Raw genomic sequence first — 26,218 nt, 5'->3', positions numbered from 1 at the left:
TTCTCCACCTCCTCACTTTCAATCTGGTGGTGTCTTTGGATCTAAAATTAGTCTCTTATAGACAGCATGTCAGTGGGTCTAGGGTTTTTTTTTTTTTTTATCCATTCTGATATCCCATGTTTTTTCATTTGAGCATGAGTCCATTTACATACATAGTATTTATTGAAAGATATGAATATAGTGCCATTTTATTACCTGTAAAGTCTATTACTGTAGATTGTCTCTTTTCCTTTCTGGTCTTCATTACTTTTGGGATCACTCCTTGTTCAAAGGATCCCCTTTAATATTTCTTAATATTAAGAAATATTAAAGGGGATATTCTTGGTTTAGTATTCACAAATTCCCTACTTTCTGTTGGCCTTGGAAACTTTTAGCTCTCCTATTCTGAATGACAGCCTTGCTGGATAAAGTGTTCTTGGCTGCATATTTTTCCCATTCAGCATCTTGGATGTGTCATGTCTGTCCTTTCTGGCCTGCTAGGTCTCTGTTGACAGTTCTGCTGTCTGCCTTATATTTCTACTCTTGTGGGTTAAGGACTCGTTGCCCTGAGCTGCTTTCAGGATTTTGTCTGTATCTCTGAAATTTGTAAGCTTCAGTATTAAATGTTGATGTTTTGACCTATTTTTATTGATTTTTTAGGGGGTTCTCTGTGCCTCCTGGACTCGGGTACCTGTTTCCTTCCCTAGATTAAGGAAATTCTCAGCTATAATTTGTTCAAATAGACCTTCAGCCCCTTTCTCCTACTCCTCATCTTCTGGGACCCTTATTATTCAGATATTATTTTGCTTCATGTTCTCTCAGTCTCCCTTCATGATATAATAGTTTTCTTTCTCTCTTCTTTTCATTTTCCACATTTTCCGTTATTTTATCTTCTATATCACTGATCCTCTTTTCTGCTTTGTTCGTCCTCATTTTTGTTGCTTCCATTGGGACTGCGTCTCGATAGCATTTTTAATTTTGCCCTGACTAGGTTTTAATTCTTTTATCTCAACAGTAAGGGATTCTCTAGTGTCTTCACTACTTTTTTCAAGCCCAGCTAGTAACTTTATAATCGTCATTTTAAATTCTAGTTCAGACATCTTACTTATATTCATATTGACTAAGTACTAACTCCTGTTCTTTCTTTTGGGGTGAATAACTCTGCTTATCACTTTTGTCTAGAAAAGAAAAGAGAAAAAGAATAAACAACGACGACAAAAGAAAAAAACAAAAAGAACAAGAAACAAAACAAAAAACTAGTTCCTGGGGTATGTTTTGATGTGCTTATTAAAAGAAACTAGATTCCAAAATAGAAAAGAAAGAAACACACACACACACATATATATTCTGTGTGTTTCTTTCTTTTCTATTTTGGAATCTGTGTGTGTGTGTGTGTGTGTGTGTGTGTGTGTATAACAATGAAAGGAAACAAATATAATATATAGAACATATATAAACTAAAATTAAAAATATTTTTTAAAGAATTGAAATATTACTCAGCCATTAGAAATGACAAATACCCACCATTTGCTTTGACGTAGATGGAACTGGAGGGTATTATGCTGAGTGAAATAAGTCAATTGGAGAAGGACAAACATTATATGGTCTCATTCATTTGGGGAATATAAATAATAGTGAAAGGAAATAGAGGGGAAGGGAGAAGAAATGGGTAGGAAATATCAGAAAGGGAGACAGAACATGGAAGACTCTGGGAAGACTCTGGGAAACGAACTAGGGGTGGTGGAAGGGGAGGAGGGTGGGGGGTGGGGGTGACTGGGTGGCGGGCACTGAGGGGGGGCACTTGACGGGATGAGCACTGGGTGTTATTCTGTATGTTGGCAAATTGAACACCAATAAAAAATAAATTTATTATTAAAAAATAAACAAATAAAATAAAAAATTAAGGCAAGAAAAAAAAGAATTGAAAAAATAAGAAAAGTACTGAAAAAACCACTGAAAGACTAAATAATGAAAACCAAGAATGTTGTACACTGTTTTCCCCAAGAGCTGAAGCTTTGTAGCCCTCTTTAACCAGTCAACATTGGTGTGAGCCATTTGTTCATGCTGGGCTTCTGGGGGTGGAGCCTATTGTGCTAATTCTCAGGTGCCCCTGCTCTACTGCAGATGTGTCCCAGTTGTGCAGAGGCAAGGCTCAGTGTAAGTGGCTCTGGATTCCACTATGTGGTGCTCTTTTGCACCATGAATGGATGAATATTACTGCATTCTTCTTGCTAGCCCTGGAGCTGAAAGTTCACGTCCTCAAGTCTTCAGTGAGCCCTCACAGAAGAGCAGTCCATCAGTCTTTTCTCCCTGGTTTCAATCCAAACTCTGCGTTCACCAGGTCCATGACTTTTCATCTCAGGCATGCAACTGAATTTCAAAACTCTGAATTTTATGGATTCCTGCAGTGCCAACCCACACTGTTCCTCCTGAGGGATGAGGGTGGTCATGCTTCTGCCTTTTGCTGGACCCCTGCCAAAAAAGTGGTCACACAACTGTGCAGTAAGTAGTTCACAGTTTATGGCAACACAGAGCAGAAAGCTGACACCTAGACTCACTGTTTTCAGTCAGCTTCCCCACTCTTGTGCTTGGGAATTCTGCTGTGCTCAGGCACCCACATTCTTGTGACCCTGGGAATCCTGAGACCATGCTGTCCCACCTGAGCGCGTTTAAGTCAGGGACATATCCCATTGTAGCAGACTTCCAGTTCTGATTTTGCTCTCCATTGCTTGTACTTTGCAGTAGCCTCTTTAAACAGGCTCTGTCCCCTCTACTGTGTCCTCAGATATGTCATCCAGATTCAGGTCTCCACACCTTTTACCCTCCAGAAAGTGGTCACTTTTCTACTTGTAGAGTTGCAACATTTCTTTTCTCAGATCGCCAATCGCTTTCACAGGTGTTCAGAATGAACTGATAACTATCTAGCTGTATTGAAGGGACAAGGTAAGCTTAGGGTCTCCTACTCCTCTGCCACCTTAACTGCTCCCCCTGAGGTCAGACTTTAATATTAGATATTCTGGTACGTGTGTAGGCATATCTCATTGTTGTTTTAATCTTCATTTCCCTAATGACTAGTGATGTTGAACATATTTTCATATGTTTTTTGGCATCTGTATTTTTTCTTTGGTGAAGCATTTGTTCACTCTTTTGCCCAATTTTTACTTGTTTTTTCCTAGTATTGAAATTTGAGATTTCTTTATATATTCTGAATACAAGTCCTTTATCAGATATGTTGTTTGGAATTATTTCTCCCAAACTGTGGTTTGTCTTTTCATTCTCTTAACAATGTCTTTCAAAGATGGTTATTAATCTCATTTTGATTATTATTATCAACATATAGGTTGTGTCACTTATCAGAAACTAGTGAAGGAGCTATTACTATTCCAGTTTTGCAAGCAAAGAAACTAAGGCACAGAGGAGCTTTTCTTTTCTTTTTTTTTTTTTTTACAGAGGAGCTTTTCACTTGCCCAAGGTCACAAATTAATAAGTAGTGAAGCCAGAACTTGAAACTGGGAGCTTCTGAATCCATGGACTGGGTTCTGAACCCCAGTTCTAAATTGACACTCATACTTTAGGTGTCAAGATGAAGGTTCCTTCTGGGAAAATGGGTTCGGCACCATGACCTCTGCCACCACAATGATGCAGTTCTACCAAGCCTCTTCCCATGCTCTCACTTTTCCACTTTCTTTCCTCCAGACTGGTTGAGGAAGTAAAAGAGCTGTGTGATGGACTGGAATTAGAAAATGAAGATGTTTACATGGCAACCACCTTTGGGGACTTCATCCAACTACTAGTGAGAAAGCTACGAGGGGGCGACGAAGCCAGCGAGTGCATCATTGACTATGTGAGTCCTAAGTCTTCCATGTGGGCTTGGCCTTGCAGATAGATCCCTCAGACACCCACATCTGTGGATCCACAGTGACACATGGGGTAAACTTGGACACCAGGAAAGCAGTGCACCCAAGAGCCCACCTTCAGTCTCCCAAGCTCTCTCTGGTAACCCTGCATACCCTGAGGATGTCAGCACAGTTAGGCAAATGCAACAGAAATAATTGTTATCTATGGGACAAATTCTGGTCCCAAGACATGAGACTAGGATTTTTTTTTTATTTTAATTTTCTTTTGAGAGAGAGAATGACAGAGAGAGAGAGAGAGAAAGACTCAAGCAGGCTCCAAACTCAGCATAGAACCCAATGTGGGGTTTGGTCTCATGACCCTGAGATCATGACCTGAGCCAAAATCAAGAGTCGGACACTTAACCAAATGAGCCACTCAGAGGCCCTGATACTAGGGTATTAAGAGACTTTTACAGTGTACTTCTCACTCTCCTTCTCATTTGGTGGTTTTTCCCAGTAGTGACCTCATCTCTGCTGTGGTGCCAGCCCCTGCCAGATCACCCTGCCAGGACTCTAGTTCTTCTGGGGGACCCTAGGCCCTAGTTTTGGTACCACCACTTCCTCCACTTGTCCTTCTAGTCTAGTTGTGGCAGGGGCTTCCTGCTGTTGTCAATCTCTGGTTTGACTCATGGCCTCTCAGCTCTTTCACCACCTGTGCATCAAATTTCTTTTGTTGATGCCAAACAGGGAGAGAAAGAGAGAGGGAGAGGGAAGTAGAGGGGAGAAAGAGAGAGAATGGGGAATTGGGAATATTTTCCCAATAAGGAAAACAAATGATTCTATATGTTCAGCTTGTATATATGGAAGTGTGATGATGTAATTACAAATTTATTTTTAAAACAAACTCTTGAAAAATCATCCTGAGATGTCTTGGTAGACTACCAGTTCCCGTAGGAATTACAATTGGGATAGTTTGTTCGGAACAAAAGATGAAGAAAGTACAGATGGCCAGATGGACACCAGGTTGGCCTTGGGATTGTGGACAGATGACTGACAAATAGATTTCAGGAGAGGAATGGCACCCTAGAAGAAATTTCAGGCCTGAAGTGTGAAAATTCAGGTCTCTAGGGAAGTGAGCGATGGGGTTGGCCTCATGTCTGGTGACTCACAAGTGTCTCTCTACCAGCTGGCACTTCTTACGTGTGGAGGTCAGGCAACCACCCAAGGCCACACAGCAGGTAAATGGCAGGACTGGGGTTGCAGCCTAAGTAGTCTGGCCTCAGATTCTGTGTTGTTCATCTCTTCTTATCACAAAGCTCACACCACTGTGCATGTAATAGCTCCATGGGCCAAGGCAGAAAGACCAGATTGGGCAAAAGAGACCTGAGAAGGCTGAAGGACCTTGAGCCCTGGCGCCCTTGGAGCGTGTGCGTGCATGCACAAGTGGTTATCTATCTGTTTGTATTTCCTATGTCTCTCTGTGAGTTTGTATCCATCACTGATGCACCATGTAAAGAATCAACACTGCAACTGACACCTGCAAAAACTCCCTTCCCAGGTGGAAAAGGCAGTGAACAAGCTGACCCTCCAAATGCCCCACCAGCTCTTCATCGGGGGCATGTTTGTGGACGCCGAGGGTGCCAAGACCTATGAGACCATCAACCCAACAGATGGAAATGTGAGTGCAGGCTTAGCACTCCATCTTCCCTGCTCCCCCTGTGGCCTCTTTACCCACCTACTCCCCTACCTGGCATCTGGGGGTCCTGGCCCAAGGGGCCTCTGCTTGGATGCAAAAGGTTTGCAGTCAGTTTCCAGTCCTCCCTACAGGAAAGGCCCAGAGAGGATGAATGGCAGGGACTCAGGAGGACTCCAAAAGTCTGGAGCTTGCTTCAGAGAATGGGAAGAGTTAAGCCCTCCCCACACCCCACCAAAAAGGAAATGAAGCCATTCTCTCCTCCTCCACACTTCAACGATAACCCTAGCATGGCCTCTACTTTCTTGAATATGTGTACACCCCACAGTTGGAAAATTCTTCCTTAGATCCTGTGTTTGTTAGGTGGTCTTCACTGCGACCCTCTTATGTCATGACCCACCCAGTACATGCATGTTGTGTTCTCTTACGTGCACACCTACCTGAAAGGACACTTACTGCACAGGTGCATACTGATAGTTTTCCATTCTGCTCCACACTGTAGCATCCCTCAGGGCCTGCAGAAAACAGCACACTCAAAATGAGTCATTTGAAGAGTTTAAAGAAAGTGGTTGATGAAGGTGTGGACAAGGTGTGAGGACTTACACAAGGAGGTACAGTGCCCTCAGGCAGAAATTGGGAACTTTACAACTTTGAGGCTTCTTCTGAGGATCCCAGAAGGCAGGCTGTGTGGACTGGGCATGCTGGATGCTGGGTCCTTGGACAGGGAGGTGCACTGGGCCTGCGGTGACCAAGTGCTGGCCCCGCCCCCACTTCTGTCTCCTCCTGGGTTTGGCTCCGGCCAAGCCCAGGTGGCAGGTATGTGGGAGCCTGCCCTCTAGCGCACGTGGGCACTGTGAGGACACAGAGCAAGGATGGGCGATGGAATGGTTCTGCCATCAATGTCTAGACTATTTCCCTTAAGAAATAAACCTCCCACCTGGGACTCACTAAATTAATGAGCTGCTGCTCTTGGCTTGGAAACAGTAAGCTGATCCTCAGCCTTGTAACTGCAGCCTGAATCTGTTGCTGTGTTGGGGCTCTGTGGGCAAGTGGAAGGATCCTTATGTGTAGAAACACAAATAGGTCCCTCTGAAGGCCTTGCCTGTCCTCATTGTGCACACCCTTCCAGGGCCCTCCTATTGGCCGACCATCACCTCTGAGCCCTCCAGGTGGCTAGGGGAGCGGGTGGTGTGGAGCTTCTGTGTATGTGGAGTCCAGGGAGGGCCTCATGGCTCTGCTCCACCACAGGTCATCTGCCAGGTATCCTTGGCCCAGGTCAGTGATGTTGACAAGGCAGTGGCTGCAGCGAAGGATGCCTTTGAGAACGGATTGTGGGGGAAGATCAGTGCACGGGACCGGGGCCGGCTCCTGTACAGGTGAGAGCCCTGGGACCACCCACCAGCCACCCTACCTTCAGCTTGGGTTGGGGCTGCACTCTTAGGTCCTGCCAGGAGGAGGTGAGGTCCCAAACATGTTTGTGTGACCAAGGCCTGAGGCTCAGAAAATGCCACTCAGAGGAAGTGACTTGAGAGGCAGGAGGAATTTCACCAGACACAGCTAGCCTTGAAGGGAAAGATGTCCTGGGTGGAGGAGACAGTGTGATAGGAGACAAAGAGGTACAAAAGCAAAGGTGCTAGCCAGATTGGAGCAGCCAACTGGCAAAGCCAACAGATGTCCTGGGCAGACTCAGACAGGTACAGCATTTACCTGGAGTGAGTGGGATTGGGGTTACTTTATGCAAAAGCCAGCAACGGAAGTCTGGGGCCTGTTGTGTCTGCTGGTCCTTGCTCAGCTTGGCCCTGACTGCTGGCCTCTCACACTTTTTTGAAACCAGGGCAGAGGGACTCTCTCCCCTTAGTTCCATGAGAAATCTTAGAGAAAGGACTTGGGGTTGCTCCAGCTTGTAAGAACACGGTGGGACTGAGGCCTGCAGGAGAGATACTGCTCCCCTAGAACCAGGTGGTCCTAATGGGGGAGAAGCAGCGAGCCCCAATGGAGTGGGGTGATGTTTCCAAAACGGAGGGTACTGGGCAGACGAACTAAGCAGTGTTGAAAAGACTGGTGAACAAGCTGCTTTCAGGAACCTGGCTTTTATGCCCTGGGTCCTGGGAAAGCTGTCAGGCATAGAGCCCAGTCAGTCATGATGTGGTCCAGATGTACCTGTCATCTGGTGGGAGAGAGGCCCCATCTTGGCTTTGCAGTCAGAATGCCTTTTGTGTGTGTGTGTGTGTGTGTGTGTGTGTGTGTGTGTTCCAGAGGCCAGACATATCAGGACAGCCCCAGCACAGGGAACCAGACAGGGGAGCATGTATGGTTTCAAAATGGAATAGAGGGTGGGGTCTGGGGCAGGCAAAGGTGCACCCAGCCTGCCATAATTCAAGTTACTTCCAAGACCCCTTGAAGAGCCATCAATTTTAGGAATCCATTGGACCTAGAGCCCCCAGATTAGGCAAAACTGAACCATGCAGACCCAGGTTTGGGTGCAGAAACCTCTAGCCCTGAAGCAGAGACTCCCGGGGAAGTGTACACTGGCCCAGAAGAGGGCCTTTCCCTAGAGGTGCTCTGCTGCCATCTACTGCCATGTGTCACAATGACAGCACCAGCAAGGCTCCCGCGGGGGTTGGTCCTGCACAGCTGAGGTATTAGAGACCTGCACTGCTTGGGCCAGGCCTGAGAGCTCCTGTAACCTGGCCCCGACCTCATGCAGTGTCCCAGTCCCCGTGGTGGAGGTGTGCCCAGTGCTGGCCTAGGAGGGAGCAGCCCCTTCGTTCAACGGGGAAAGTAGGAACACCATGGATAGGTATTCTGGAATACAGAATGCATTGTAGAGATAAGCTGGGAAGAAGGATCTGGAAAGGAGAGTTAGAGAAAGCACTAGACAGCCCCCAAGGACCCCGAAGGGACAAGATAGAGCCTCTTAGGAACCTGGTCACCAATTGCTGGAGCAGGACACCAAGAGCCGGTGGCGGGTCTGTGGGGAAGCCGTCCCTGCGTTCAGACATTCCTTAGGTCCACAGCCAAGAATGTGGTGGTGGCCCTGGCTGCTGTTGGGAAGCCAGGGGAAGCAAGGCTGAGCCTGCCCAGGACCCCACGCTTGCCCCATACCACTGCGATTGATGGTGGTCGCCTCCATGGTCTTCCCCACTGCCACATCCTCCACAGACAGGACTCTGGGCTGCAGAGCTGCAGCTTAACAAAGTTGACAATCCCACTCGGCTCTCTTGAAAAGCCTCCCAAATGATGTGCTCAGGTGATAGTTATTTTGGGGATTTTTGACGTGGCCACACGACATGCATGTAACACTGTGGTGGAATTGGAGTGAGTTGGCCAATCAAGGGAGAAGATATGACCGTGAGAAGTGGTAACGTGTAACTGGCTTCGTGGCATGGTGCTCCCATGGGGGGCCATCCACAGATTGTGGTGGGGAGTCCCTACTCAACAGGAGGGGTGCAAGGGAACTCCTGGGGGCTCGGGTCAGAGAGAGGGTCTTCTGTCCCGGCAGCCCTGCTCCATAGCAGACAGGCGTCTGGGTCAGAGGGCTGGGAAGGGCAGTGTTACAACTGAGCTTCCTGGAGGATGCAAAGCAACAAGGCTCTAAAAGGCTAAAAGTCTGCTTGTTTGGACAATTTTTAAAACAATTGGCTACGTAAATGTGTATCTAGTGAGCTTCTGAGCTGACAGGTCTCCCCTGCAGTGAGGACACGAACGGCAAGGGGGATACATAGAGGCCATCTCTGGTTTGTTTATAACAGAGATTTGTACTTTGGCACATCTGTTTTTCTAGTTGATGAAACCCTGGCCGTCGAAATGCCACAAGATGGTGTTTTCATTATTTGGTCTAGAATAGTTCTCAAAAAGTGATTTACACCCTTGCTATTCTCCACTAGAGAATTACGTGGGTATGTCAGTGTCTCTGAGGTAACAGTTGGCTCTGGCACTAAGTTGCTTATGTCTGTTGGGTCCAGTTTCAGTCACCAGCCTTCTGCTGCATGCTGACTGTGTACCCAGTGGGTGCAGGGAGTCCAGTAGGGAGCAGGAGACCAAGACTATCCCAGCCCTCAGGGAGGGCAGACAGTTCTGGAATACTCATCCAAGTGGATGACTATAATAGGCAAAGTGTGAAGAAAGGTGGAGGGTGCTGTCAGGACGCTGCAGGGAGATGTGACTGATGTGGAGTGGGCAGGAATTAGGGTTGGCTTCCCAGAGTGTGAGTGTGTGCTTGGGAGTTTAAGACCTGCCATGGCTGTGTACAGAGGGGCTTAGGCTCAGCAGGCTTTGGTCCCAGACTCGTCTCTGCCAGAGCTCCCCCCATAAGAGATTGAGAGCTGCTCTAGGCCTCTGGTCTCCACCTTCTCTCGTCCTCCCAGCCCCTTGGGCATCCTGCTCCCTGAGCTCTCACATCAGGGAAGGGAGCTAACTCCCAGGCTGCCCACAGCAGCTCACCCACCAGCTCATGGGAGGCAACTGGATGTCAGAGTGCTCACACTTAAGTAGGACTGTGTAGATGCTCCTTCCCTTCAATCTCTCCCATTGCTCCCCACCCCACAGATGCCATCCCTGGGGGTGCATTCCACTGGGTCGGCTGGTGCTTGAAGCCAGACAGGCCTTCCCCTGGGCAAGGCAGTCGACACTGAGAGGGTGGCTGAATGGGGAATGGTGACCTCATTGCTACAGGAGGCAGAGGGCTGCTTTGTAGGATCATTCACGAGCATTATTACAAAGTAGTTAATCCATCAGTATTTTAGGAAGAAAGAAAGGAAAAGAGAGGAGAGGAAAGAGGTACAGAAAGGCACCATCCTCACATCCATCCAGAGAAGAAACCTTGCTGTGCCATCTCGCAGATGGGGAGGCCGAGGTCAGCACATCTGAGTGTGGCAGAGCTGGGAGTGCAGGGGAGACCCTGACTCCTTGAGGAAGGGCCTCCGAAGACACGCAAGGCTGCTCCAGGCCCAAGCCCATCTCCCTCCTCGTCCCTCCCCCACCCCTGGCAGGTTGGCGGACCTCATGGAACAGCATCAGGAGGAGCTGGCCACCATCGAAGCTCTAGATGCAGGCGCTGTCTACACGCTGGCCCTGAAGACCCACGTGGGCATGTCCATCCAGACCTTCCGCTACTTTGCTGGCTGGTGCGACAAAATTCAGGTAGGACCAGGGCTCCTGCAAACCAAGTGAGAGCCCACATGGGCAGGCTGACCCAGCAGCAAGCGCCGGGGGCAGTGCATTAGCCTGCGTGCTGCTTAACAAACGACCACAGCTCATGGCTTAAACCCCAGGTATCAGCTCACATTTCTGCAGGTGGGAAGTCCAGGCAGGCTGGGCTGGGTTCCATGCCAAGGACTCACAAGCCCTTGTCAGAGCCCTCAGACCTTGACACAAGGTCAGTGTCAAGGTGTGACCAGGCTGGGCTTTATCTGGAGGCTCTGGAGAGACCGTGCAGTGGGCCGGTTCAGGTGCTGACAGACTTCAGTTCCTGTTGTTGCCGGAACTGAGGCCCGGGTCCTTGCCGGCTGTTGGCCAGGGCTGCTCTCAGATACTGCAGGCCTTGCTCTGGCCCTTGCCCCAGCCCGCCATCCCCTGGCCCTTCTCAGCCTTGGCATCTCTCTGACTCTCTTCAGCCATGAACTGGAGACAACTTTGCCTTTACGAGGCTCCTGAGGTTCTGCTGGGGCCACCTGCCTCTTCCCCCTTCCTCAGATCAACCGTGCCAATGCACATCTTTGCAGAAAGGGGAGCTCACCATCTCTCAGGTCCCAGGGATAAGAATGTGACCTTGGGAGCCATTTTCAGAGGTTTGCCCACGAGAGGCAGTGATGGGACAGCAGCCACCCAGGGGCTCCTGGGGTATCCGCCACATCTGGGCTCCACACCTTCTGTCCTCTCCACGGATGGGGGTGCAGGTGTGATGGAAGGCTCATCTGCTCCTCCTGCTGCTGCGTTACTGCTGGCTGCAGCTGGCCCTCACCCGGGGTCTCCTGGGCCAGCATGGCCTCTAGAGGCAACTCGGCCCCTGACCCCTTCCCTTCCTGGCCCAGGGCAAAGCCGGAGGTCTTACCTCTCCTGGGACCAGCTTCCCACCCCAGGACTCCTCCCCACTTGGTGCAGCAGGCACCTTGCCCCTGTTGGCTCCCCGCTTGACCTGTGTCTGGAATCCTCAGAGCCCCTGTCATACATAATCTGGAAAGTTTGTGTCTCTCACCCATCTGGTTCCTGGGGGCTTCAGGACACAGACAAGACCCCGTTCCTTTCTGAGCTCCAGGCACAGTCTGGCTGCCCAGGGGGAGGGGTGAGGAAACAAGGAGCCTCCTCCCAGTGACCACTCACTGCTGTGCTTCTTCCAGGGCTCCACCATCCCCATCAACCACGCCAGACCAAACCGCAACCTGACCTTGACCAAGAAGGAGCCTATCGGGTGAGTCACAGCACAGGGTGAAGATTTGCCACACACTGGGTGCTTTTCATGTGGTACGTCCATGGGCGCTCAGCCCCTTGTACACACTTATTGAACATCTATGTATTCACCAATTACTACATGCCAGACATTTCAGGTTCTAGAGATACAACAAGGATCAGAGCTGATGAGAAGGCCTGTCTTCAGGGGGCTTACCTTCTAGCAAATAAAATAGCTTTCACTTCCAAAATATCTGCTCTGTGCCAGGCACTGTTTTAATGACTTTGTAAAGTATAATTTTGCTTAATTCCCTCAATAACCCTGTAGCAGTCAGGCTTGTAATGGGAAACAGAGGGTGCACCTGAAAAATTTTATCTGAAAAGAGTGGAATGATGAATGTGCATAAAAACAAAGAACTACACAGCACCAAGGAACAGGGAAAAAATAAGAGCAATACACAAAGGATAGGAGCAGGTGCTCAACAAGAGAAAGACAGATGTCCAGTCAACACAGAACAGACTAGGGATTGGGGAAGTGATTCACACCCAGCAGTAAGGGGCCTCCCCTCACCATCAGAGGGCCCACCAGGAGGGAGAAAAAAGCCCCCTTGCACTGCCTGGGGTGGTGGATGGGGTCTGCCATTGTGAAAGGCAGACTGGCAGGGATGTGCTCCAGATGCACCCCTGTACAAGGCACAACTGACACAGACCCATTGGGAGACAAAACCCAGAGCACTCACAGCAGCCGACCTGGGCCCTAACAGCAAAACTGAGCACGGCCCATGCTGAACTCTGCACGTCCTCACCAGGGTGTGATGTGCAGCTGTGTGACAATGTGCAGCAGAGCTACGCGGACTGCACAGAGCAGCTCCAAGAGAAACTCGCGTGAGGCAAGCACACTGAGGAAGGCCCTCTAAAATCATCTAACGTGCATCCGAGGCCCAGTGTGGTTGGCACCCAGCAGGCATTCCCACCTGCTCTGTGCCCCTTACATGTGGGGACACCGTGACCCACCCACAGCGACCTCACGTTCCCGTGGATGGTGGTCAAAGGCACTCAGCTGCCTCGAGAACTGGGAGCATTTCAGAAGCAGGATGTGTTCAAATGTGGATCAATAGCAACGAGTACAGTTGGACACACCAGGTCCTGGAGCACAGGCCTGCTGCGGAGGGAGGCTCCCGTCGGGAGTGTGGGCTGTGGACACAGGTAAAGCCTGTCCTGCAGCCCACGGAGAAGGGTGAGGCTGCGGGGAGATGGCACTGGCTCCAGGGCAGGGGTTCCCACCCAGCCTGTCCCACAGAGGATGCGATATGGACGCAGCGCTCCAGGACAGCCCCCACCACAGGCCAAGGTGTCAAAGTGTGGAGCGAGAGCCCTGCAGGACCCGAGTGCTTGGGGCCCCTTCCTCGGGCACAGGCCATGAGAGTGGCTGGGCAGGGAGACCGAGCCCACCTGGCTGCCAGTCACATGAGTCTATAAAGGTCACTGACCTTCCAGATGCCTCTCAGAGAGTCTGTCCCGTCAGATTGAGGAGAACACTGATGCTGAGCCTCCCAGTGAGCTGGGGGAGCAGGGAGGTTTTCTCTACACCAGTAGGTATATGAGTTGGCCAGGGCAGTCATAACAAGTGCCCGAAACCAAGAGGCTCAAACAGTACACATTTGGTGTCTCAGCATTCTGGAGCTGGAAGTTCCAGTTTAGATGTCAGATGGTTGGTCTCTCCTTTTTTATAAAGTTTTTTTTTATAGATTTTATTTATTTATGCATGAGACACACACACACACACACACACACACACACACACACAGAGGCAGAGACACAGGCAGAGGGAGAGGCAGGCTCCATGCAGGAAGCCCGACGTGGGACTCGATCCCGGGTCTCCAGGATCAGGCCCTGGGCCAAAGGCAGGCGCTAAGCCGCTGAGCCACCGGGGCTGCCTGGTTGGTCTCTCCTGAGGGTGTGAGCGAGAATCTGCTCCAGGCCTCTCCCCTAGCTTCTGCTGATTTAGGCAGTCATTGGTGATTCCTGGTCACTGTCCTCACGTTCATGTGGTATCTTCCTCCTGCATGGCTATCTCTGCACATGGCCCCGTTTTCATAAACACATCAGTTGTGTTGGGTTAGGCACCCATCCTATTCCAATAAGACCTCATCTTCACTAATTCCATCTGGAGTAGCCTTAATTCCAAACCAGGAGGTTCTGAAGTTAGGATTGGGATCTATGGACTTTGGGGAGTACGGTTCAGCCCTGGCAGTGGGAATTCCCTGACATCTTTTTTTGCTTGGAGCCCCCACTACCCTGATGACCTCACCCCCTTCCCTGGGAACACTCAGTGTGCTCCAACTGCTGTCTCATCCCCCTGGGTCTGCTGGGTCAGCTGGGTGTACTGGGGGTGAGGGAGTGGAATGCACCCCGTTACTCCCAGGATGGTATGCCAGTCCCCAGTCTGTCCTGCCTTCAGCCTTTATACACGTTCTTCCCCCTGCCTGGGTTTAGCTAGGAAGTCATCTTTTTGGGAAACCTTCTGATGGGGATGATGATCATGAGTATATTGATGGTGAAGAAAACAAGTCTCGTTGCCTCTGTGGAGCTCTTGTGTCGATGGGCTCTTTGTCTGACACTGATGAAAATAGTGCCCTGCATTTTGCAGGAATCAGGGCAAAGCAGGGCCACATGCCTGCTAGGACCACAGATGTCATCATTAGGCCCTCCGGGACTGTGGGGGCCCTCCTCCTGTTGGAGACACTGTTCAGCAGAGCCTTTCCCTGGGGCCGAGGGGCACCCTAACACTGGGTGTCATCTCTTAATGCAAAGCAGACAAGCCTTCTCAGGCCTCCCAGGCTGACTGCTTCATTCTCTCCATGCTACTGACCCCTGGCCTTATGCCCAGGAAGACCCTCGCCTACTTCCTTCTGGCCCACCCTTGTGATCCCAACCCTCTCTCATACATACCCTCTCAGTCCACCATGCGATCCTTGGCCTTCTCCCAGGCCCTGCCTGCTGTCACCTCCCTCACTGCCTGGTGTCATGCCATGGCATGTCCCTAGACACGTCTCACAGCTCCTATTGGAAACTGGGTTCCCTGCCTTTATGCCCTTCTGGAAAGAGGGGCTACTGGCAGAATGGACATCTTGCCCCATCAGAGACTGGGAAGGCAAGTATGAGCTATCTCTTAGGGAGAACTTTGGCTCCATATCAGGAAGCCCAGAATGGAGTGGAGTGGAGTGGAGTGGAGTGGAGTGGGTGTCATACTTGGGAGAGAGGACACAGTTGGCAGGTGCATTCTGGCACCCAGGCTGAATAGAGAGACTAAGTCCCCCTTGTTTTGTATGGCAGGGTCTGTGGCATTGTCATCCCCTGGAACTACCCATTGATGATGCTCTCCTGGAAGACAGCTGCCTGCCTGGCTGCTGGGAACACAGTGGTGATCAAGCCTGCCCAGGTGGGTGTGGGTGTGTTCCAGGCCGGGCCTGTGGGCTGCAGAGGGTATTGATAAGCACCCTGTAAAGGAGGAGACAGATGGCCTGTTGGCCCCTTTGCCCATGTGGGACTGGTTTCTCCTCAAGGAAGGAAGGGTACTGTTGATGAAGGCTGGCCTTCTGGGGCCCTGCTCAGAGGTGGCATGCATCAGGGGCCAGTGTGGGCTATAGGCAGAGTCAAGTCAGCTGTCCGTGGACCTGCAGCTGCTTTGTGAGCAGTTGGGGATTTTTCCACACATGCCAGCCCTCTGGTTTTGGGGGAGCAGAAACCCTGTTCGGTACCCCTTTTGTTCAAGCCCTATGCTCTGAGACTAAAGCCCAGTCCCTCCTAGAAAGGCTACAGAGGTAGGACGTTGGGCTCACTCAGGCAGGCTGGAAGGACCTGAGCAGGGTCCCCTGGGGATGAGGACACCTCTGCATGAGCCTCAGCTTCTTTCTCTGTACAGCAGCAGTAGCAACCCCTCCCCTGCTGGCCCCTAGAGGTGTGAGGAACTGAAGGCAAGATGCTCCATGTGAAGGCAAGATGCTCCATCACTTGGCTCTGAACAGTGTGCCTAGGAGGTCTCTTGCTCCCCTGGCTGCTTTGGGGCAATTTGGCTCCAGAAGTATTATAATAAAAACCAACAATAATCATAGTTGAATTTACAGTATTCACCCTGAGTCAGGCACTCCTCAAGCATTTTAATAATACAACAAATTACATTAAAATTTGCATATATTTGCTTATTGAGCATCACAACAACCCTCTGAGATGGTCTGTGACACCCCCCCCACTATTAGTATGGGGGTGCTGTGCACAGATCCAAGCACTTGTCCCTGGAAGAGCCCCTGACAGGCCTGCACCCTCCCAGGGCCAGTACCCCACAGATGTGGCACAGCTAGAGGCCTGTGGGGGGTGAGGCACAGTCCACCCTTAATGAGGAAGATTACCTGGTCCAGATAGGAACAGCTGCTTGTAGGTCAAGGGGAGGGGACGGCCTCTGGCAGTGAGGTGGTAATCGGAATCTTGCACAGACCACTGCCTGGCACCGAGGTGCTTCCAGGCAGTCCTGGGACTCCACACTCTCTGAGTGAAGAAGGTATGAACATTCAGGAAGGGGCCAGGTCTGGCCACACGGCTGGAGCCTGTGAGGAGAAGGCGCTAGAAGGTACGTGAGGTTCTCCCAGCTGTCCACTGGAGCTGTGGGGGAAGCTGGCTAGGTTGGCAGTACCCGCATGATGGGCTTCTGCCCCTGGAGGGTCTTCCTGCCATGACTGCTTCTCCCTGCTTGCTACCTTGGCTTCTGGGAGAGGAAGGCAGGAACCCTACTTCCCAATCCCTCCAGACCCAGTCTTTTTTCCTGCCTCCGCAGGTGACCCCACTCACAGCCTTGAAGTTTGCAGAGTTGACCATGAAGGCTGGCATTCCCAAGGGGGTGGTCAACATCCTCCCGGGATCTGGTAAGGGATGTGGACATGGGAATCTGGGGGTGCCAGGGCTCTAGGCAGCCAGAGATGCACTTGGTCAGAACAGGGTTGCTGCATGATGCACGTTGGGTGGAGCAAAGTGGGGCACAGTGATCCAGTGGGGGTGGCCAGCCTGATAGGGAGATGGCCCTCTCCCATGGTAGGGGAGACTCACACCTGGAAGGGTTCTAGCTTTCAAATGCTTCCCTGAATGTTTTCCATTTTTTTGTACGTATATATGTGCTCTAAAATAAATTATGTAACTTGGGAATTATCTGCCCTTGGAGGTTTGAGAGAATTTATCTGTAGAACATTCTAGGCTTAGAGCATCTGGGGAGATATTATTACATGAATTGCTTTTTTAGTTTCTTCTGTGGTTAGTAGTCTAGTTTATCGGAAAACTTCTTGCACACATTTAAAATGTATTGACATAGAGTTGTATTAATAATTTCTTATAATTAATTCCTTTTTTTGATTCTCCCTTTGATTGTTAGAATATCAAACTATATTTTTTCTTTTTTTATAAATTTATTTTTTATTGGTGTTCAATTTGCCAACATACAGAATAACACCCAGTGCTCATCCCGTCAAGTGCCCCCCTCAGTGCCCGTCACCCGGTCACTCCCACCCCCCGCCCACCTCCCTTTCTACCACCCCTAGTTCGTTTCCCAGAGTTAGGAGTCTTTCATGTTCTGTCTCCCTTTCTGATATTTCCCACTCATTTTTTTCTCCTTTCCCCTTTATTCCCTTTCACTATTTTTTATATTCCCCAAATGAATAAAACTTTATATTTTAGATTCTGTAATCTCTAACCATCCTCAAATTCTTTCCTTTGCCAGTTTAAACCTACTGTTGAGCCACTCTACTCAATTTTTTATTTCAGTTACTATATTTTTTAGTTCCGGAATTTCCACCTAATTCTTAAAGAAAAAATTTTTATTGATATTATCCACTTGGTGAGACATTGCCATCATAGCTTCCTTTATGCATGGCTTCCTTTAGTACTTTGAACATATTCATAATGGCTGGTTTGAAGTCTTTGTCTGTTAAGTATAATATCTGAGCCCTCTCAGCTTATGGTGTCTGTTTCTTTCTTCCTTTTTTTTCCTCCTGATGGGTTACAATTTTCTATTTCTTTGCATGCATCATAGCCTTCTTTGTTAAAAGCTAGATAATTTAGGTAATATATGGTACCAACTCTGGATCCTGATCCTCTTCTTCCCTTTCTAAAGCTTGTTTTCATTATTTGCTTGTTCGTGTCTTTAGTGGCTTGGCTAGGCTATTTGACTTAGGTATGTTTTCCCTGTGGTGTGTAGCCACTGCTGCCACTCCTCAGGGAGCACAGCCTTGAGCACAAGATGACAGGAGTTTTAGCAGGACTCTCTGACTCTTCTTCCCCTGGTCTCCCTGTTAAGCTGCTTGCCTCCTTTGGTATCACGCTCAACAGTTCAGCTCCATTAACTACAGTTGGCTTGCTCTCCTGTTTTCAGCAATGCTGGAGGGCATGAATTCCTTGACAATCTGATTCAATTAACTTTGGGACCCTTTGCAGGGGTACTTTTAGAGGCCATCCTTTGAGATTTGTTCTTACCCAGGGGGCTCTCTCCCAGTTCTCTCTGCTAAACTAATTGACCTGCGGCTGACCTCATTGCTGTCATAGAGCTGTGCTTTCTCTTAATTGCTCACCCCCAAAATCTCTAATGTTTTTGAGAATGCCCTTAGAATTGAATTTCCCCACACAGCTTCAAATAAAGTCAGTCAGTACCTTTGGGAAGCTCTCTGTTCTTATAGAAAGCTCCTCCCTCTGCCCAATATTTCTGAACCACTGCATCAGGTGATGGGCCCTGTGAGGAAGCTAGGGCTAGGTGGATAAGGGCCCAACACCATCAACCTGCCACACCCCAGTTAGTCTTCACTTTATGAGTAGGGACTGTGTGGAAGCCATATTCAACCAGGAAGCTAGCCTCTAAAACTCAGAATTGGAGGAGATGCAAATGGTGATAGACTGCCCCTCCTGGTAAGATGTCATATCCCTGGCCTGGACACTGGAGTAGAGGAACCCTACCTTCCTGACCACACTCACCTGGGGTGGAGTTTCCATCAATTGGAGGGAGAGGGGAGATGCAGAGGAGAGAATTGTTCATGGCTCAGGTACCACACAGACTCTCATTGTTCTTACTGAGATTTAGCAGATTTACTTGCATAAATGTTTCTTCACTTGCTATATGGAAATTTAGGAAAATTTCCAGAAACTTAATTTTTCCTTTTTTTAGTAATTTTCGCCAGTTAGGGGCACCTGGGTGGCTCAGTTAGTTGAGCATCTGCCCTCGGCTCAGGTCATGATCTCAGGGTCCTGGATCAAGTGCTGCATCAGGCTCCCTGCTCAATGGGGAATCTGCTTCTCCCTCTCCCTCTGCAGCTCCCCTGTTCATGCTCTCTCTCTCTCTCTCTCTCTCTCTCTCTCTCTCAAATAAATAAATAAAACATTTTAAATAAAAAAATAATTTTCACCAGTTATATTTCCTTGGGAATCATCAACAGGGCTCCTCATGCTAGCCTTCCGAAGTGACTTCAACCTCATAGCTTTTGAATTTATTGTGTTCATATTTTCATTATTCTTAAATAACATGCAACTGTTGTTTTAATATATTCTCTGACCCAGTAAGTAAAAAGACTTTTAAAAAAATTTCCAAGTGTTTTTTTTCCTAAAATTCTGTTCTTATATTTCTAGTTTTAATATGTCATGATCACAGAATATGGCCTGTGTATTTGTTTGCTAGTGCTGCCATAGTAAAGTACCACAAACTAGATAGCTTAAGCAACAGAACCTTACTGATTAAGGAGACTAGAAATAAAGGTGAAGGTGTTGGCAAGGCTGTGGTCCCTCTAGCTTTTGGGAAGATCCTTCCTTGCCTCATCCTAGCTTTAGAGACATCACCCCCATCTTTCCTTCTGTGTGTGTCTGTATTCAAATTTTCCACTTTATAAGGACACCATTGACCTAATAAATCCATTACTGGATTAAGGCCAACCCTAATGATGTCATTTTAACTGATTATATCTGCAACAACCTATTCCCAAATAAAGTCACATTCTGAGGTACTGGGGTTGGGATAGCAGCATATAAATCGGGGGAAGACACAATCTAACCCACAATAACTTATAAACATTCTGCTTTCTAAAATGGAGAATTTCTGGAGCACCTGCCCAACTCAGTCAGTGGGAGCATGCAACTCTTGATCTCAGAGTTGTGAATTCTAGCCCTATGCTGGGTGTAGAGATTACTTAAAAACAAAATCTTTAAAATGGAGAATTTATTTGTGATCTGATATATGACACCTTCTTGTAAGTATTTCTTCAGTAGCCTAAAATAGTGATTTTATTATTATTATTACTATTATTACTAAATACACTTTATTTTTCAGAGCACTTTAAGGTTCACAGAAAAACTGAGTTGAAAGTGTAGAGAGTTCTCATATACTCCATATCCCCTTAAGTGCACAGCAGCTTCCCTCACTATGAACATCCTACACCAGAGTAGTTTTGCATTTGTTGCAATTGACAGACTTACAATGACACAGCATTATCATCCAAAGTTCATAGACTTCATTAGGATTCACTCTTGGTGTTGTACATAATATGACAAATGTATAATGACAAACCTCCACCATTGTGATATCATATAGAATAGTGTCACAGGCCTAAAACTCCTCTGATCTCCACCTTTTTATCCCTCCCTCCCTCCTTCCCTCCCTCCAATCCCTGGCAACCACTAATCTTTTACTATCTCCATAGTTTTGCCTTTTCCACAATGTCATATAGTGGGGCTCATACAGTATATAGTCTTTTCAGATCGGTTTCTTTCATTTAGTAATATGCATTTAAGCTTCACGTCTTTTCATGGCTAGATAACTCATTTATTTTTATTATTTATTTATTTATTTATTTATTTATTTATTTATTTATTTAATAATAAATTTATTTTTTATTGGTGTTCAATTTGCCAACATACAGAATAACACCCAGTGCTCATCCCGTCAAGTGCTCCCCTCAGTGCCCATCACCCATTCACCCCCACCCCCTGCCCTCCTCCCCTTCCACCACCCCTAGTTCGTTTCCCAGAGTCAGGAGTCTTTACGTTCTGTCTCCCTTTCTGATATTTCCCACACATTTCTTCTCCCTTCCCTTATATTCCCTTTCACTATTATTTATATTCCCCAAATGAATGAGAACATACAATGTTTGTCCTCCGATTGACTTCCTTCACTCAGCATAATCCCCTCCAGTGCCATCCATGTCAAAGCAAATGGTGGGTATTTCTCGTTTCTAATGGCTGAGGAATATTCCATTGTATACATAGACCACATCTTTTTTATACATTCATCTTTCGATGGACACCGAGGTTCCTTCTGCAGTTTGGCTATTGTGGACATTGCTGCTAGAAACATCGGGGTGCAGGTGTCCCGGCGATTCACTGCATCTGTATCTTTGGGGTAAATCCCCAACAGTGCAATTGCTGGGTCGTAGGGCAGGTCTATTTTTAAGACTTTGAGGAACCTCCACACAGTTTTCCAGAGTGGCGGCAACAGTTCACATTCCCACCAACAGTGTAAGAGCGTTCCCCTTTCTCCACATCCTCTGCAACATTTGTGGTTTCCTGCCTTGTTAATTTTCCCCATTCTCACTGGCCTGAGGTGGGATCTCATTGTGGTTTGGATTTGTATTTCCCTGATGGCAAGTGATGCAGAGCATTTTCTCATGTGCTTGTTGGCCATGTCTATGTCTTCCTCCGTGAGATTTCTCTTCATGTCTTTTGCCTATTTCATGATAGGATCGTTTGTTTCTTTGGTGTTGAGTTTAATAAGTTCTTTATAGATCTTGGAAACTAGCCCTTTATCTGATACACCATTTGCAAATATCTTCTCCCAGGCTGTAGGTTGTCTTTGAGTTTTGTTGACTGTATCCTTTGCTGTGCAAAAGCTTCTTATCTTGATGAAGTCCCAATAGTTCATTTTTGCTTTTGTTTCTTTTGCCTTCGTGGATGTATCTTCCAAGAAATTACTGTGGCTGCGTTCAAAAAGGCTGTTGCCTGTGTTCTCCTCTAGGATTTTGATGGAATCTTGTCTCACATTTACATCTTTCATCCATTTTTAGTTTATCGTTTTGTATGGTGCAAGGGAGTGGTCTAGTTCATTCTTCTGCATGTGGATGTCCAATTTTCCCAGCACCATTTATTGAAGAGACTGTCTTTCTTCCAGTGGATAGTCTTTTCTCTTTTATCGAATATTAGTTGACCGTAAAGTTGAGGGTCCACTTCTGGGTTCTCTATTCTGTTCCATTGATCTATGTGTCTGTTTTTGTGTCAGTACCACACTGTCGTGATGACCACAGCTTTGTAGTACAACCTGAAATCTGGCATTGTGATGCCCCCAGATATGGTTTTCTTTTTTAAAATTTCCCTGGCTATTCGGGGTCTTTTCTGATTCCACACAAATCTTAAAATAATTTGTTCTAACTCTCTGAAGAAAGTCCAGGGTATTTTGATAGGGATTGCATTAAATGTGTAAATTGTCGTGGGTAACATAGACATTTTCACTATATTAATTCTGCCAATCCATGAGCATAGACTATTTTTCCATCTCTTTGTGTCTTCCTCAATTTCTTTCAGAAGTGTTCTATAGTTTCTAGGGTATAGATCCTTTCCCTCTTTGGTTAGGTTTATTCCTAGGTATCTTATGCTTTTGGGTGCAATTGTAAATGGGATTGACTCCTTAATTTCTCTTTCTTCAGTCTCATTGTTAGTGTATAGAAATGCCACTGACTTCTGGGCATTGATTTTGTATCCTGCCACACTGCCAAATTGCTGTATGAGTTCTAGCAATCTAGGGGTGGAGGTTTTTGGGTTTTCTATGTAGAGTATCATGTCATCGGCAAAGAGGGAGAGTTTGACTTCTTCTTTGCCAATTTGAATGCCTTTAATGTCTTTTTGTTGTCTGATTGCTGAGGCGAGGACTTCCAGAACTATGTTGAACAGCAGTGGTGAGAGTGGACATCCCTGTCTTGTTCCTGATCTTAGGGGAAAGGCTCCCAGTGCTTCCCCATTGAGAATGATATTTGCTGTGGGCTTTTCGTAGATGGCTTTTAGGATGCTGAGGGATGTTCCTGCTATCCCTACACTCTGAAGAGTTTTGATCAGGAATGGATGCTGTATTTTGTCAAATGCTTTCTCTGCATCTATTGAGAGGATCATATGGTTCTTGGTTTTTCTCTTGCTGATATGATGAATCACATTGATTGTTTTTCGAGTGTTGAACCAGCCTTGCATCCCGGGGATAAATCCTACTTGGTCATGGTGAATAATTTTCTTAATGTGTTGTTGGATCGTATTGGCTAGTATCTTGTTGAGAATTTTTGCATCCATGTTCATCAGGGATATTGGTCTGTAATTCTCCTTTTTGGTGGGGTCTTTGTCTGGTTTTGGAATTAAGGTGATGCTGGCCTCATAGAACCAGTTTGGAAGTTCTCCATCTCTTTCTATCTTTCTGAACAGCTTTAGTGGAATAGGTATGGTTTCTTCTTTAAACGTTTGATAGAATTCCCTTGGGAAGCCATCTGGCCCTGGACTGTTGTGTCTTGGGAGGTTTTTGATGACTGCTTCAATTTCCTCCCTGATTATCGGCCTGTTCAGGTTTTCTATTTCTTCCTGTTCCAGTTTTGGTAGTGTGGCTTTCCAGGAATGCGTCCATTTCTTCTAGATTGCCTAATTTATTGGCATAGAGCTGTTCATAATGTGCTTTTAAAATCGTTTGTATTTCCTTGGTGTTGGTAGTGACCTCTCCTTTCTCATTCATGATTTTATTAATTTGAGTCTTCTCTCTCTTCCTTTTAATAAGGCTGGCTAATGGTTTATCTCTCTTATTAATTCTTTCAAAGAACCATCTCCTGGTTTTGTTGATCTGTTCCACAGTTCTTCTGGTCTCGATTTCGTTGAGTTCTTTATGAACTCTCTTCTTCTGCTGGGCGTAGGATCTCTTTGCTGTTTTTTCTCTAGCTCCTTTAGGTGCAAGATTAGCTTTTGTATTTGAATGCTTTCCAGTTTTTGGACGGATGTTTGTATTACGATGTATTTCCCCCTCAGGACTGCTTTTGCTGTATCCCAACGATTTTGAACGGTTGTATCTTCACTCTCATTAGTTTCCATGAATCTTTTAATTCTTCCTTAATTTCCTGGTTGACTCTTTCATCTTTCAGCAGGATGGTCCTTAACCTCCACGTGTTTCAGGTCCTTCCGAACTTATTATTGTTATTTAGTTCTAATTTCAAGGCATTATGGTCTGAGAATAAGCAGGGGACGATCCCAATCTTTTGGTATCGGTTCAGACCTGATTTGTGACCCAGTATGTGGTCTATTCTGGAGAAAGTTCCATGTGCACTTGAGAAGAATGTGTATTCAGTAGAGTTTGGACATAATGTTCTGTAGATATCTGTGAAATCCATCTGATCCAGTGTATCATTTAAAGCTCTCGTTTCTTTGGAGATGTTGTGCTTAGAGACCTATCGAGTGTAGAAAGCGCTAGATTGAAGTCACCGAGTATAAGTCTATTATTATCTAAGTATGTCTTAACTTTGGTTATTAATTGATTGATATATTTGGCAGCTCCCACATTCAGGGCATATATAATGAGGATTGTTAACCCCTCTTGTTGGATAGATTCTTTAAGTATGATATAGTGTCCCTCTTCATCTCTCACTACAGTCTTCGGGGTAAATTTTAGTTTATCTGATAGAAGGATGGCTACCCCTGCTTTCTTTTGAGGACCATTTGAATGGTAAATGGTTCTCCAACCTTTTATTTTCAGGCTGTAGGTGTCCTTCTGTCTAAAATGAGTCTCTGGTAGACAGCAAATAGATGGGTCCTGCTTTTTTTTTTTTTAATTTTTATTTATTTATGATAGTCACAGAGAGAGAGAGAGAGAGGCAGAGACACAGGCAGAGGAAGAAGCAGGCTCCATGCACCGGGAGCCCGACGTGGGATTCGATCCAGGGTCTTCCGGATCGCGCCCTGGGCCAAAGGCAGGCGCCAAACCGCTGCGCCACCCAGGGATCCCGGGTCCTGCTTTTTTATCCAGTCTGACACCCTGTGCCTTTTGATGGGGTCATTAAGCCCATTCACGTTCAGAGTTACTATTGAAAGATATGAGTTTAGTATCATCATGATATCTATTCAGTCCTTGTTTTTGTGGATTTTTCCACTGGACTTTTTCTTAAAGGGGAATTTTAAGAGTCCTTAAAATTTCTTGCAGAGCTGGTTTGGAGGTCACATATTCATTCTTTCAGTTCCTGCCTTCTTGGAAGCTCTTTATCTCTCCTTCCATTCTGAATAAGAGCCTTGCTGGATAAAGTATTCTTGGTTGCGTGTTTTTCTCATTTAGGACCCTGAATATATCCTGCCAGCCCTTTCTGGCCTGCCAGGTCTCTGTGGAGAGGTCTGCTATTACCCTAATACTTCTCCCCATAAAAGTCAGGGATTTCTTTTTTTTTTCTTTTTGAATTTATATCCTCTAGATCTTTAGAAATCTAAAATTTTCAAATCATATTTCTTTTTTCCTAAATTAAACGTGTTTTCTAAGAAAAATTGAAAAATACAGAAAAATATAAAACAGAAAACATCTACAACACTCATATCATGGTAGCATATATTGTATCATGGCAGCTTTCTCATGTAGTCATGGTACATATGGTTATTTATTTATTTATTTAACGATAAATTTATTTTTTATTGGTTTTCAATTTGCCAAAATACAGAATAACACCCAGTGCTCATCCTGTCAAGTGCCCCCCTCAGTGCCCATCACCCATTCACCCCCACCCCCGCACTCCTCCCCTTCCACCTCCCCTAGTTCGTTTCCCAGAGTTAGGAGTCTTATTGTTCTGTCTCCCTTTCTGATATTTCCTACCCATTTCTTCTCCCTTCCCTTCTATTCCCTTCACTATTATTTATATTCCCTAAATGATTGAGAACATATAATGTTTGTCCTTCTCCGATTGAAATACCCACCATTTGCTTCAACATTGATGGAACTGGAGAGTATTATGCTGAGTGAAATAGGTCAGGGATTTCTTGTCTCTTGCTGCTTTAAGGATCTTCTATTTATCTTTGGAATTTGCAAGCTTAACTATTAAATGTCAAGGTGTTGAACAGTTTTTATTGATTTTTGGGCGGGATCTCTCTATTTCCTGGATCTGAATGCCTGTTTCCCTCCCAGATTAGGAAAGTTTTCAGCTGGGATTTGTTCAAATACATATTCTGGCCCTCTGGCACTTTCGGCGCCCTCGGGAACCCCAATTAAATGTAGGTTTTTCTTCCTCAGGCTGTCGTTTATTTCCCTTAATCTATC

At 46.8% G+C, this 26,218-nt stretch overlaps 1 protein-coding gene across 4 annotated transcripts in view; it reads left to right on the top strand.

Annotated features, from left to right (window-relative positions):
• ALDH1L1 (aldehyde dehydrogenase 1 family member L1) overlaps nucleotides 1–26,218 on the top strand; it is a 107,537-nt gene that overhangs the window by 65,810 nt on the left and 15,509 nt on the right. For all 4 annotated transcript variants that reach the window (XM_072720121.1, XM_025991615.2, XM_025991614.2 and 1 more), the window contains 7 exons: nucleotides 3,676–3,823; nucleotides 5,374–5,493; nucleotides 6,757–6,884; nucleotides 10,500–10,650; nucleotides 11,847–11,917; nucleotides 15,232–15,337; nucleotides 16,727–16,814. In XM_072720121.1, the coding sequence (XP_072576222.1) occupies nucleotides 3,676–3,823; nucleotides 5,374–5,493; nucleotides 6,757–6,884; nucleotides 10,500–10,650; nucleotides 11,847–11,917; nucleotides 15,232–15,337; nucleotides 16,727–16,814 (812 nt within the window). The remainder of the gene's footprint in view (nucleotides 1–3,675; nucleotides 3,824–5,373; nucleotides 5,494–6,756; nucleotides 6,885–10,499; nucleotides 10,651–11,846; nucleotides 11,918–15,231; nucleotides 15,338–16,726; nucleotides 16,815–26,218) is intronic.

This window comes from Vulpes vulpes, chromosome 9, assembly GCF_048418805.1.
Source record: "Vulpes vulpes isolate BD-2025 chromosome 9, VulVul3, whole genome shotgun sequence".
Taxonomy (NCBI): Eukaryota; Metazoa; Chordata; class Mammalia; order Carnivora; family Canidae; genus Vulpes; species Vulpes vulpes.
The sequence above is the reverse complement of the archived record's forward strand: the minus strand, read 5'-3'. Positions and strand labels throughout refer to the sequence as shown.